This window comes from Plectropomus leopardus, chromosome 4, assembly GCF_008729295.1.
Source record: "Plectropomus leopardus isolate mb chromosome 4, YSFRI_Pleo_2.0, whole genome shotgun sequence".
NCBI classification, from domain to species: Eukaryota; Metazoa; Chordata; class Actinopteri; order Perciformes; family Serranidae; genus Plectropomus; species Plectropomus leopardus.
This window is the reverse complement of record NC_056466.1, coordinates 8774224-8786857: the sequence shown is the minus strand read 5'-3', so window position 1 is coordinate 8786857 and position 12634 is coordinate 8774224. Positions and strand designations below refer to the sequence as shown.

The following is a 12634-nucleotide window of genomic DNA, read 5'->3' as shown; positions in this document are numbered from 1 at the left end:
TGTGTTTGACAAATACTGAGCATACAGCTGGATAAATGACACTTGGATTATACAGCAAGAGTCGTGTGAGATTGTAAACAGATTTTTCAATACAGTTTTACATTTTTTGGGGTTATTCTTTGTTCACTATGGAGGCATGCAGAATAAAAGTCTTTTTTACTAATTCAACTTAAAATAGGGGTAAATATACAAATCACTTTGTAGAAGTATTCCTTCAAATGATTTAGATTTTCACAAATTTTAAAAACTGGCTAGTCTTGTTGTCATCATGTTGCCCAGAATTTCTATCAGATATGAAAACTGACAGGAATGCTGCTGAGATCTGTAGACGTGGTAGATAAACTTTATATATTTATGTCAATTCAGACAAACAATATGAGCACTCACACACCCAGTCAGGCTTTAAATGGAAGAGAAACAAAGGTAAACACACACCTGTGGCATAAATGTCAAGTTACTGTCACGGGTTTTGAATGATTCTCAGTGATTCTCGGGGCACCAACTACATCTCTATCAAATAATCAAAATGTAAAAGTCCCTTCTGAAATGAAAAAAATAAGCGAATGATTCTCGTGGGAGATCATCTCTGACATGCAGTGTCATGAAATAAAATGATCTTCTGATAAAACTCCTGCTCTGTAGTTGTGTGTATAGCACACTGCCGTCCCTCTGACCACAAAACCACTAACTGCTACAGCACATCTACCTTCTACGTTTCTTCATCTCTGCATTTACGCTTTTCAAACTGTAATTTAATGACCGATTCAAGTTAAGACCTCGCAACTCAGTACTTAAGTCCAGTTCCCTTCTATGATTCCCTTGCTTTGTTTTGGGGAGTGTTAATAACAGTACAGTATTTCAGAGGCTGGGACCAATTTGAGGTCAATTCAATCACTTCAAGATTCTGCTCAGTTAAATTTTCCAACATTTGTGTATGTGACGATATTGGCACACCTCCTGACATTGTTAAGGCACTCCTGATTTCCCTCCAATTCTCCAACTTCACAGTGATGTTTTGAGCTGGGTGGAAGTTTTAGGACTGGAGGGCTCCATTGTGGTGCTACAACAATGTTAGAAAGAAAATGTTAAGCTGTAAAGCTGCTTTTTGATACAAACGAAGTGCTCCGAAGTAGCTGAGAGTGATACAAACAATAAAACATGATTAGTCTGATGAAATGTTACACTGCAAGGTAACAATTTCATATCACTGATTGTTGGTTATTCCAAATGTACAAAGGTGATATGCGCTTCTACAAGATCCATTAAGTATCTTTAAATTACCTAGATTGATATTTCCATAATTGAATTGATTCAATTGAGACAGAACTGATCGCCAACCTTTATATTTTCACTCCAGTAAACTATAACAGACCACATGTATTCTCACTGATAGTGTGAACTTATAGAAATAAAACTATTTTCTCCTGGTAATCATTGTCAAGCATCAGTTCATATTCAACAAGCAGATGTGAAGAGGAGGAGAGTGATGGAGAGGAGGTCGGGACAGAGGAGGAGGGGACGACAGAGGACTGTTGGTGGGGAGGATTTACAGACAAAGTGGGAACAAAGAAGTGAAACTACGTTTGGTTCTGTGTTGATTCTCAGTGGTCTGGTCTGTGCATCATCGTGTCAAGTGAGGGTGCAACTACGGGACTACAGCGCTCCTAACTCGGACTTTTTCATCTTACTTGCTCGAAGCACAAAAGCACCAAACTCTATCAGAGGGGATTTACCCATTATTAAATAGATAAACTGGCCTGGCTCTGTGTATTGAATGGCCCAATCACCTCAGGCCCTTTAACCCTTTGAAACCTGGAGTGATATCCCTTTTCTCATGCTGCCTTCTGAGAGCTTCACTAGTATTCAAAACTTTCAGGGGCTGATCTGGCTGGTAAACTGTCTAGTTTTCCATTTGCAAATTATTTGATCAGCTAATGTCAACCAATGCCAGATCAATGCAGCAAGGTTTAGTTGCAGCTAGCTGGCTGGCTGTAACGAGGACAGTTAACAACTACAAATGATAGCTGCACGTCTCGTCACCATCTTAATTTGGGTCCAGGAATGGAGAAACGCTTTGGAGAACGCATTTAATTTTAATTGACTAAACACAGGAAGGAAAGTTTGTTAAAGACCCATTTCTTTGAGCTGCACTAATTATCATTTCTAACTGTGTGATGAACCCACCGAGAATTATCAACAACCTCTGCAGTTCCCTCAGCTCTACAATCAGCTGTTTACATCAGCGAATCGTCCTCATCAGGTGATGATATATGAATGTTGTCACAGCAGAACAAGCTTTCCACTGCCCCCAAGTGGCTAACGGCACAATAGTGCAATAGTTTTAAACTTTTATTTTGAATTATTTTTTTTAGGAAAACTGGCTTATTTTTGCAACTTTGATGTAGGACTAGCATGCACTGCAGAAAACGGATGAAGGCTTAGAAAGTGTGGTTTAAAATAGGCTCCTGGTCAGTTTTCAAAAGTGTGTCAGGGGCTGTTTGTTTCAAATCATGTGTGTAGTCCTGGCACCGGACTGATATGTGGCTTACTGAGAAACATTTACAGTACCTGTTGTACCTGCCTGGAGAGGTTTTTTCCCTCCTCTGTAACTCTTTGTTAAATTAAATGTTAAACAATCTGAGAACAAACACCAGGGTGAGTAAACTACCACAGAGAAAACTGTAAAGAGACTTGGTTCACAGCTTTTGTCCCCCGCTGGCTAGTGTGTTATCTGTTAGTTAACCAGCTGCAGTAGATAACAAATTAGCCCTGTGAGTAGTCGCTACATCACCAAGCTTGAGCGTACTTCACTGTGCCGCTTTCTGGTGTGAACGTGCCTTTACAAAGATAGAAAAGGAAGCACAGCAGCTGACGTGCAGCTGAAGCCGATGTCCTCTTTCAAAATTAAATTCAAAAGACAAAAGTCATCGTCACAAGGTTCTTTGGTTGACAAAAATAAATGTTGACTGGAGATACTGGTGGTTGTTGTGTGCATAATAAAAATCACCTCCTATATTTGTGTTTATAGCAGGTAAGAGTCTGGAAGAGCTGATAGACCAGGCAGCTTCAGCGGAGGACACGGTCAGTCCTGCATCACTAATGAACTTCAAATAAGAGCCGTATTTTGTGACAGCCGTCCACTTTGCCAGTTTAAGTGCATTTTGTTAGCCCAAAGGTCATGAAGCTAGCCTCGAACTTTAGCCTTCATTATAAGTTGTTTTCTCAGTGCAGACTGTGCTCGTGGATAACAGCGTGAACCAGACAGATTCTGGTCAGACAGCTACTGGACACTGATGTGGTGTTACAAAGACTGTTTTTTTTTCATTTATTTGTCCTAAGGGGGGAGTGCACTTGTGTGTTTAAAAGGACGTTCTGATTGCCAAATAGCAACACACACACACACACACAAGAAATGGACGAGGAGGGAGGGAGCGATGGAGAGAGGGAGTGAATGAAGGGCCAGATACAAGTGTTTTAACACTTAAACACAACGCAACAACCTGAGACTAGTGTGGGGGAGTTGGTGGGTCGTAGGGTGACAGAGAGAAAGGGAAAAGGAACAAGAGAAAGACGGAGAGATCAACAGACTGATATTTAGAGAAAGAGAGAAATAGTGCAACAAAGATAAGTAAAGCGAGAGACCTCTCTCAGCATGGGGACAAAAGAAGAGGGAGGGTAGAAAAGGTAAAAAGACAAGAGGGGGAGAGGGATTTAGGGGTGAGGAGACTGGATTTAAAGAGGGGAGGAGGAAGAAAGGAGAGAGATAGCAAAGAAGGGAAGAATTGAGACAGAGGAGCAGTAGTGCTTTCATGAGTACGGCTGCGGGACTCCGTATCCTGGTCTGTAGATGGGTCTCCCCGTTGGCGACTGAGAATTTGAATATGAGGGCCCGGCTGGGTAGCTGTAGCCGCCGTAGCTGTAGGAGGCCGGGTAGGGGGCGGGGCCGCTCTGGGGGTGACTCGGGGTGTACTGACCGAACGCTGAGCCGGGGTGTGGGGCAGGAAAGGAGGGCTGGGCTGGGTAAGGACAGGCGGCTGGAGCCGGAGGCCCGAAAGCGGGCCTGGGCCCGGAGAAGCTCCCTGCTGGGGAGAAAGGTGAGCCGGAACCTGGGTACGGGGGGATGGTTGGGCCGGAGCCTGCTGCCGCTGCCGCCGCAGGGGGAGGGTTTGGTGGGGAGACAGGGTACGGGCTGTAGGGGAGGCCGGAGGAGCCCCCTGCAGACGAGGAGGCCATCTGCGAGGCGTTTTGGTAGCTGGAGGACTGAGGTTTGGAGTTTGGCTGCTGCTGATTTGTCGTTGTCGTTGTTGTTGTCTGTTGATTCCACGGTGAGGCCGTGGCGGCGGGGTCTTGGCTGACTCCTGATGACGTCATGGCGTTGGGATTGCCCTCGCTCCTCTGTCGTAGGATCTCCTGGAGTTTCTCTATTCGCACCCGTCTTTTGTGAGCGAGGGAGCGCAGGGAAAGGAAGCGGTCGAGGAAGGAGTCCAGCGGCAGAGAGCCCTCCAGAAACTCATCAGCTAGAGCCTGCACACAGACACACACAACCGGTGACAGTGATGCTTACCGCTGCAGCCTACCCTCTGTACCAACCCCACCATCCCCAAAGAGTATTTTTTTTAATGCCAAAAAATAAATAAAAGCCAAATATCCATTCCAGTGTTTTCCCTGTATTCATTCTGCAGCAGAGCACCGTGACCAGAGTGAGTCCATAAACGAGGAAGTGTTTGTGATTAGTTATTAAGTCTGTAATGTTAGCAGGACAGTCGAGTGTCTGTTATCTAAACTGATAAGTCAGTTGAAAAGGTGTTGTGAAGATAATGTTGGGTCACACTCAGACCTGCGTGAAAAAACATAGCACTTAATTTGAATTAAGTCACTGCATCAGCACAGTGGGGATATCAACACAGGGTCATCTGGCAAAAAAAAATCTGCTGTATTTACTGCAGTTTACCATGTGATTTTCATGACAAAACATAAAATAGTTGAATTTCTGACGACTTTGGGCATCTTTTTAAACTTTTTTGGGGGGGGGTGGGGGATTATTGCCTTTAATCGATAGGACAGCTTTAGTGTGACAGGGGAGAGAGAGAGAGAGAGTGACGTGCAGCAAGGGGCCGAGGCCAGAATCGTACAACTTCAAAACTGTTTAAGCAATTTTAAGCATATGACAAAAATATCGATGCATATGCATACATTTCACATCGTGTTTGTATGTGTCTGTGTGTGTGTTTATCAGTGGAGTCGTGAAGTTCTCACCTCTGACTCTGACTCCGTTTTGCTGCCCTCTGTCTGTAGTCTGGAGAACAACGCCTCTGGAGACACTTCACCCTCTATCCCCTCTGAGGACAAGGAGAGCAAGAGTGGGAGAGTGAGACACAGAGGACAGACGTTCATAAATGCAGAAAATAACATTTTTCATAATTAATTTTAATAATGACAAATGATGGTCAAAATGCTAAATGGACCAGTTATGGCTCTCAAAAACTTGCATATTATTAAAAAAAACCCACAAAAATACAGCAGACATCAGTATAATTCCCCATAAGACTCAGACCTTTTAACTCCTGAACTGCAGCCTCCAGCTGCACTTTAAACAGGACACACACAACTGATCAGGGTTGAAAATTAACTTTTTAGTCTACCTGTCCCCATGGCTAATAGATTCCAAAATCTACCAGCCAACGCTCAGTGGATTAGCATTGTGTGTTTGGCCGGAGAGTGAAGCAAATATAGCAGCTTCTTGCATATTTTACCAGCATTTGGCTTTTAGCGGGTGCTAATTTCTAATCATGGGCCTGACTAAAGCACACATGGAGGCATATCTTAGCTGTGCTCAAGCTGTTTGACCGAGTTCTTTAATTCGGCAAGTCTGGAAATTAGCACCAGTCTGCATTGTGCCGGTGGCTAACTCGGCTTCTTCTCCTGAGCCTTTGTGCTTCCTTGTCTCCTAGATTTCTTGGATCACGGCTGCACCTGAATCGCGGGTCATGGTTGCGCTGATGCCGTGGTCCTGCTCGACACCGACTACTTCTGTCATTAATATTGCTCAGTTCCATTATTACTGTACACATATGATTATTAATGTCACAAATATAAACTAAAATATATGCATGTAACATATACACTAATATAAACTACAATTATTAATATTCAGATCTCTTTTACTATTGTTATATGTTATTGTTATTATTATTGTTGCTGTGCATCTCTCTCTTTCATATGTATAGTTTTATCATATTTTACTGTAATTCTATTATTCTTTACCACATCTATTGCACATCTGTCCGTCCCAGGTCCCAGGACAGAGAGATGTCGTATGCTGTAAAGCCCTCTGAGGCAAACTGTGATTTGTGATAAAGCGCGTCATAAATAAAACAGAAATTAACCGAATAAGGAGTTAGGCACCGGTTTGTGTCTTTCCTCGCCCCTGTGATCCGCACATCTAGTGATGCTGTCTAATATATGTTCGCATGTGTTTCCATCTATAGATCCCACAGCAGAATAGCAGCACTAACACACTGTTCTCTTCTTTCACACAACTTTCTCTCTGCTGCAGGTGTAGCTGACCGGACCCTGCAGACGGGCCTTCCTGCTACAGTGTTTCATTTCCCTCAACATAGTGTGACAAACTCACACCCTAAACAGTTTGCTGTGTTAATGTCACCATTTGTAGCTAACAGCCAAAACTGTTCAGGGGAACTCCGCACTTGTATACTTTGATTCCAAGTGATCTACATCAGGTTTATTCTGCGTGCAGCTGTGTGCACCGGATTGTGACCTCCATACCGTCACAGACTGGTACAAACACATGAACCGTTTCAGACCCTCATGGGACACAAACATGGTTAGTTCGGACTATCTGCAATAACATCAGGACGGTTGCATGTCTAGTGGTTTTGTGTATTTTACTAAGCACAGGGTTCCCACACATTTTCATGGACAAAATTTCAAAATTTTTTCATTAAAAAAGTTTTCATGACTTTTTTGCCAAACTGGCCTGCCGTTTTTGTTTTGTTTTTTTAATACCAGATTTAAAATCTATTCAAACACGATTTCACCTAGCTGGCATACAAGGATGGAACAAAACATCACACAGAGAAGCATATCAGAGCTGCGTTACATCCACAGCTACAGAAAATAAATTGGCCGGTACGTTACATTACGTGGAACGTTATCCACAGAAGATAAGTGTAACAATTTCATTACACATAAAAAACTTCCATGATTTTCCAAAACATTTTTACTAATTCCATGACTTGTGATTGTGAAATTCCATTACTTTTCCAGGTTTTCCATGACCATGGGAACCCTGTAAGTAATAAAATCAATTGCCCAAACTACGTTCAATCTGTACGAAGTAGACTTTCATGTCTTTTATTTGTTGTCACATTTCCTAGGTCTGTTTCAAGCTGCTCCACAGTTTGACCCAATCACAGCTCAAGCCCCACTAATTGAAAGTCTAAAAACTCTTCATCCCTCACTCCATTAAATCATCCACCCAGTGTCCCTCCTTTCCTCCCTCGTACCTCTCAGGGAGCAGTGTTGTCTGTAGTTTTCTCTGATGGCGTCCAGCTGAGAATATCTCTCCACCAGCACCTCTTTCCCTGACTCCAGACGAGGCTTCATGTCCAGGTTTTGCTCGGCAAGGCTGCGATTTGATGCCAACGCCATCTCTCTCTCCAGCTGGATGTTCTGGATCTGAAGGTGAGAAAGACAGGCATCAGGCTACGGCAGCTTCACATTTTAGGAAATTTGTGGAAATCACTAAATGGAGATGGATTATTATTTGCAGTATAGATATCAGTCTGTGGGGTGTAAGGCTTGGTAATGTAATGTATTTTATTTTGAAAGGGACTGTGCACAATAACACATGAACCTTATATAAATTAAAAAGAGATGTTGTGTAACAGGTTTAAGCCAAATTGCTATTTTTTACCTGTAGTAGGTGGAACAAAAAATTTAATGATAGAATTTAATTAAATAAGGTACAAAACAACTGTTTATAAAATTTTACAGAACATTATTATTCCCATATTCCACCCCACCTGATCATGATAAATCACAAATTTGTGCAAAACTGCAGCTCTAAAATTATCTGGGCACTGTCATTTCCACATCCCAAAACTAATTTGCCCCCACTAACCCCTAACATTCACAAATATGTGCAAAATACACATTTAGCTTAATAAAAATTTGCTGTGACTGAATCCATCATTTTGTCAAGCATGAAAAGGTTTTAGAAAAGAAAAGGATGAGTTCCCTAAAGAAGTGTAACATTTTTTTCAAAGGAGGAGCAGCAGTATAATGAATTATTTAAAAAGTAAGCAAACATAAGTGCGCATTATCAAATTTTCAAAATTTAAAATATTACATTTGGTGAGTATACTACAGTGGTGATACTGACATTTGTCGTGGATCTTAAAGGGCGCTTTTATATAATTATTCAAGCGGTCAGAATCACAATTTACAAACATCTTGTCTGATTCAGCATCGTACTCACTTCCTCTTTTTTCTTCCTTACTTCTGTAAACTCGCTTGTGTTTAGACATTCAAGAACCTCGGCTTCTCTAGTTTAGTCATAGTGTAGAAAAAACTAGATTTCTCAAAGTAAGGTATCGGAAAGGATCATTCTCACCTAACAGGAAAAGTCACAAGTTTTTTTTAATATCTGTGAGTCATAATGATGCTACCTTCAATAAAATTCAAACAACACCCTTTTCTACTGGGTAGAGAGCACAGAGAGGCAGCGATCTGTGTAGGGGCGAGGAGACTTTCTAAGGCTGTATCTGACTCAGAATCATGTCAGTTGAATTGGATTTGGCAGTTCAATACAAATATTTAACAATTTGGTTTATTTTTAATACAAAATTTGAAAGTTTGAACAGGGTTCAGCGTGGCATTCAGTTCTGCTGACACTAGATACCAAACAAAAGCCAGAAACTGTATCATATTAACTTGCGGTGAGCTGTAATCTCACCACCAACCATCTTCTCAGTGCTGCAGCTGCTTGAATCAAAGAGCAACATGAAAGTCAAGAGCACTCCCTCCGCAGCAAAATTTGAAGTACACTGTACGGCATACTGACTAGTCAAAAAAAGAACAAAAAAAAGCAACTGCTTGACTTGAATCATCTCAGTCGACTGAGGGGTCTCTGACAGATGATTCGATTCTCAGACTTTTAAGAGGCAGCCCCAGAACTTTCCGTAGGCCGCTGTGGCAACTCAAATTTTACCAAAACAAACCCCAGTGCTGGAGGTCTGATCTCGGACCACAGGGTTGGGAAGAGGGAAACATCATAGAACTAACAGCTACTAAAGCAGACTGTTGCGTGGCTTCACGCTGCCTGTGTCCCAACCAAAAAGTTGAACAAAAACACTGCAACCGATGGCCAACAAGCAAGTATGTTCCACGCCGGCTTGAGAGGAAATAGCTCTCCATATCAGCAGACGGTGGTCGTCTGCTACATCACAAAACAAAAAAATCTTGACATTGAAACAGAAAAAAACATTCCTCCCATTTTCAATAAGACTTTTTAACAGCTCCCCTCTGTGTGGCAGGTGAAATCACCAACTGCACTGGACTTACTTGCACATCCATCTTCACTTTTGAAAACTCATTTGCTTATTTTTTTTCTTTTTTATTGCTCTTTTTAATCTTTTTGGCTTTTTGTTTGTTTGTTTGTTCTCTCACATACTGTACATATCTTTATTAAGTGCCTCCCTTTGTGTGTGTGTGTATATATATATATATATATATATATATATATATATATATATATAATTTTCCTCACTGGATTAATACAGTATTTCTATTCTATTCAAGTGCATATTTTCTTACACCCCTTTGCTATGACCATGTCTGCTAACTAACAGGAAAAAGTCTCATGTTAGGTTACTGCTTGTTTTCTTTTTTATTGTCTGATTATTAGTTCCTACTGGTGCACGTCTATAAACTGCCTGACAGTCCTGCCATCTCGAGGTAAACAGAAAAATTTAAAGTGATTTGGCTTTATTAACTAATATTGTGTGGCGGGGCACATATAATATATTTTGAAAGTCCAGCTGAGAGCCAAGCCATTGAAAATTGTTTTGAGGGCTACAAATGGCCCCTGGACTGGACTTTGGACATGCCTGCAGTAAAGTAAGAGTTTACCTCAGGTCTCCACAGTGGTTAATGAAGAGGGAAAACATTACTCACTCACTTCCCCCGCCCCACTCAGACCATCTACTCAGTTTGGAGTTTTACACAACAGACAAGACGTATATTTTATTAGCACCACAGTTTGGGTGAATGGTGTCATTTGACTTTACTCAAACTGAGATAGTCGACCAACCAATCACCCTGCAAGGTTTAAGATCCTCTAAATCACATCCCTAATTCCTCTCTGTCTCTCTCTCTCACACACACACACACACACACACACACACACACACGCACACACACGCACACACTTTCAGTCTGGCCTTTCTGTAAGCTAGAACATTATGTCTTATAAAAACATGGGAGCCAAATGGAAAAATAAGCATAATTTTTACCTCGTCAGACTCCAGAGCCATAGACTCCACCCTCTCCGGGTTATCCAGGAGCTCCTGCAGCTCTGATTGGCTCAGGTCCTGGAGCTTCTCCATTTGATTTGCCAGGATTGCTGTCCGTCATAGAGAAACCAGGAAATAAGAGTTAAAACAATGTTTGGAAACATAAAGTGGAAAGTCAGAGGCCTGTAACATCTGCACTTTAGTGATACCAATCTTAAGTAGACAGGCTCAATCATTAACCATCGACTTATTAGGCCATTGTTGACAAATCAACACAAAACAAACCATGTCACCTGCAGCCACTCCCTTAATAAAACGGCAACCGGTGGCACATGATGATGAAAACACGGCCGTTTTCCGACATAGTTGTGATAGCAACGTGTTAAATGTAATATTTTAAACACAGCTGTCTCAGCGTTAAAGCTAGCGTTTTAAATCCACACTACAGTGATACTATCGAGGCAAGTAACGTTACTGCAGGCCACAAAACAGAACAAGCTGTTCAGACGATCACTGCTGACACTGAGGCAAGAAAACAGGTGAAAATAAAGTGCTACTCACACGACGCTAGCAAACCAAATTCAGCCTGACGCTGAGCGGTGGTGACATCCAACACCACCTATTTATTTCAGCTGACAGGTGACGTGACACGTCCTCAGAGTCTCCGACCAGCCCTGACGAAATCCGGCTCAACGAAAACACGTTTTTCGACGCACTTTTGACCGGCTAGCTAACTAGCTGCTCCGCCGACGTCCGATCTCACCTGACGGCTTCGCGTTAAGCGACCCGACGACAACAACGGTCGATATGATCGCAATGTCAGGCACTTAGCCACCATCAACTTCGAGGGAAGCCCAGCGATTTGCCGAGCAAAAACGGAGCCCAGAGTGACGCCGCTCGGTCCTGGCGATCACCCCCAAACGTATTTGTAATCCGCCGATGCTTATTTCCACACACAGACGACTGGAATCGAGAAAACGTGTCAGAAAATGGCTAAATCTTTGCTAATAATAGGAAAGTTTCACTCCACACTGACAGAAACCGCCGCCATTTTCGGGATCATCCACGTTCAGTGGTTTGCGGGGGGAGGAGGAGGGGGTGTTTGTATGAAATTAAAATGTTCTAAAATACAATCACTCAGCTGTAACAAACTCATCGCGTGTTGTGTTTTAAATATTTAATGTTTAAAGGTAATTTTTTTGTGTTACTATTTCACCTGGAGCCGTTGTCCAGGTGTTGTCCCCTGTATGGCAGAGTGATGGTGGAGTCCAGCGCTCAGCTGATATAAGGGAAACCCCTATGTGACGGTAATGTCCCGTCTGCTGCTGCCAGCGCTGCTGTCAACGGCAAAATATCTGTCACCCTGCTCTGCTACAGGAGCTGCACAACACTGCTTTATTTGGAAACAAGGAGTCAAAATTCTGGAAATGAAAGCATTTATGTACAGACAGGGAGGAGGCTTTATATAGACAAGAAAAACACTGGACTGTGGAGTTTGACCATTAGCATAGGTTGCTCATGGGAGGCTGAATTGGTTCTCATTAGGGACTGTTCGTTATTTAACAGACGAGGGTGGTGGCTGGAGTGTGTTTTCTTTTGTTTGCTTTTATTTTTACCTATCTCAAAGCTACCAGATGAAGCTTTTGGATCCACTTATTAGGAACACTGCAACCACTGGGTGTGAATGAGGATTTTGATATTTTGATATGTGTGTTTTGTTATGAGTTAATTGTAAGATAAGATAGGATAATCCTTTATTAGTCATCAATAGGGAAATTGGCATAGTAACAGCAGCAAGTTGTGTACAAGATAAGCAAGCAAAGGAACCATATAAATAGTAAAACAAAACAAAACAAAACAAAAACAAGGTGCAGTTTTGAAAAACTGCACCTCCAAAAGGTGGAATTGTAAAAAAAACCAACAACAAAACACAAGGTGCAAACTCAACACATAAAAATATTTACATGAATTGCACTTTGTGGATAACTGAATTTTTGATAAATTGCAGTTTCAGTATAAGTCAAGTTGGTGTGTGTGTGTGTGTGTGTGTGGTCTACTGAGAGCAGTGCTGGTTGTACAGTCTGAGATGTTATATGTTC

At 42.0% G+C, this 12634-nt stretch overlaps 1 protein-coding gene across 1 annotated transcript; it reads right to left on the bottom strand.

The window, feature by feature from the left end:
- Window positions 1-325: 325 nt before the first annotated feature.
- Window positions 326-11592, bottom strand: vps37c (VPS37C subunit of ESCRT-I). The gene is made up of 5 exons (XM_042484333.1): window positions 11097-11592; window positions 10536-10645; window positions 7527-7698; window positions 5257-5339; window positions 326-4524 (listed from the first exon to the last, which is right to left on the bottom strand). The coding sequence occupies exons 2-5, from the start codon at window positions 10626-10628 to the stop codon at window positions 3808-3810; spliced, it is 1065 nt and encodes a 354-aa protein (XP_042340267.1). The 5' UTR covers window positions 10629-10645; window positions 11097-11592; the 3' UTR covers window positions 326-3807.
- Window positions 11593-12634: the final 1042 nt, after the last annotated feature.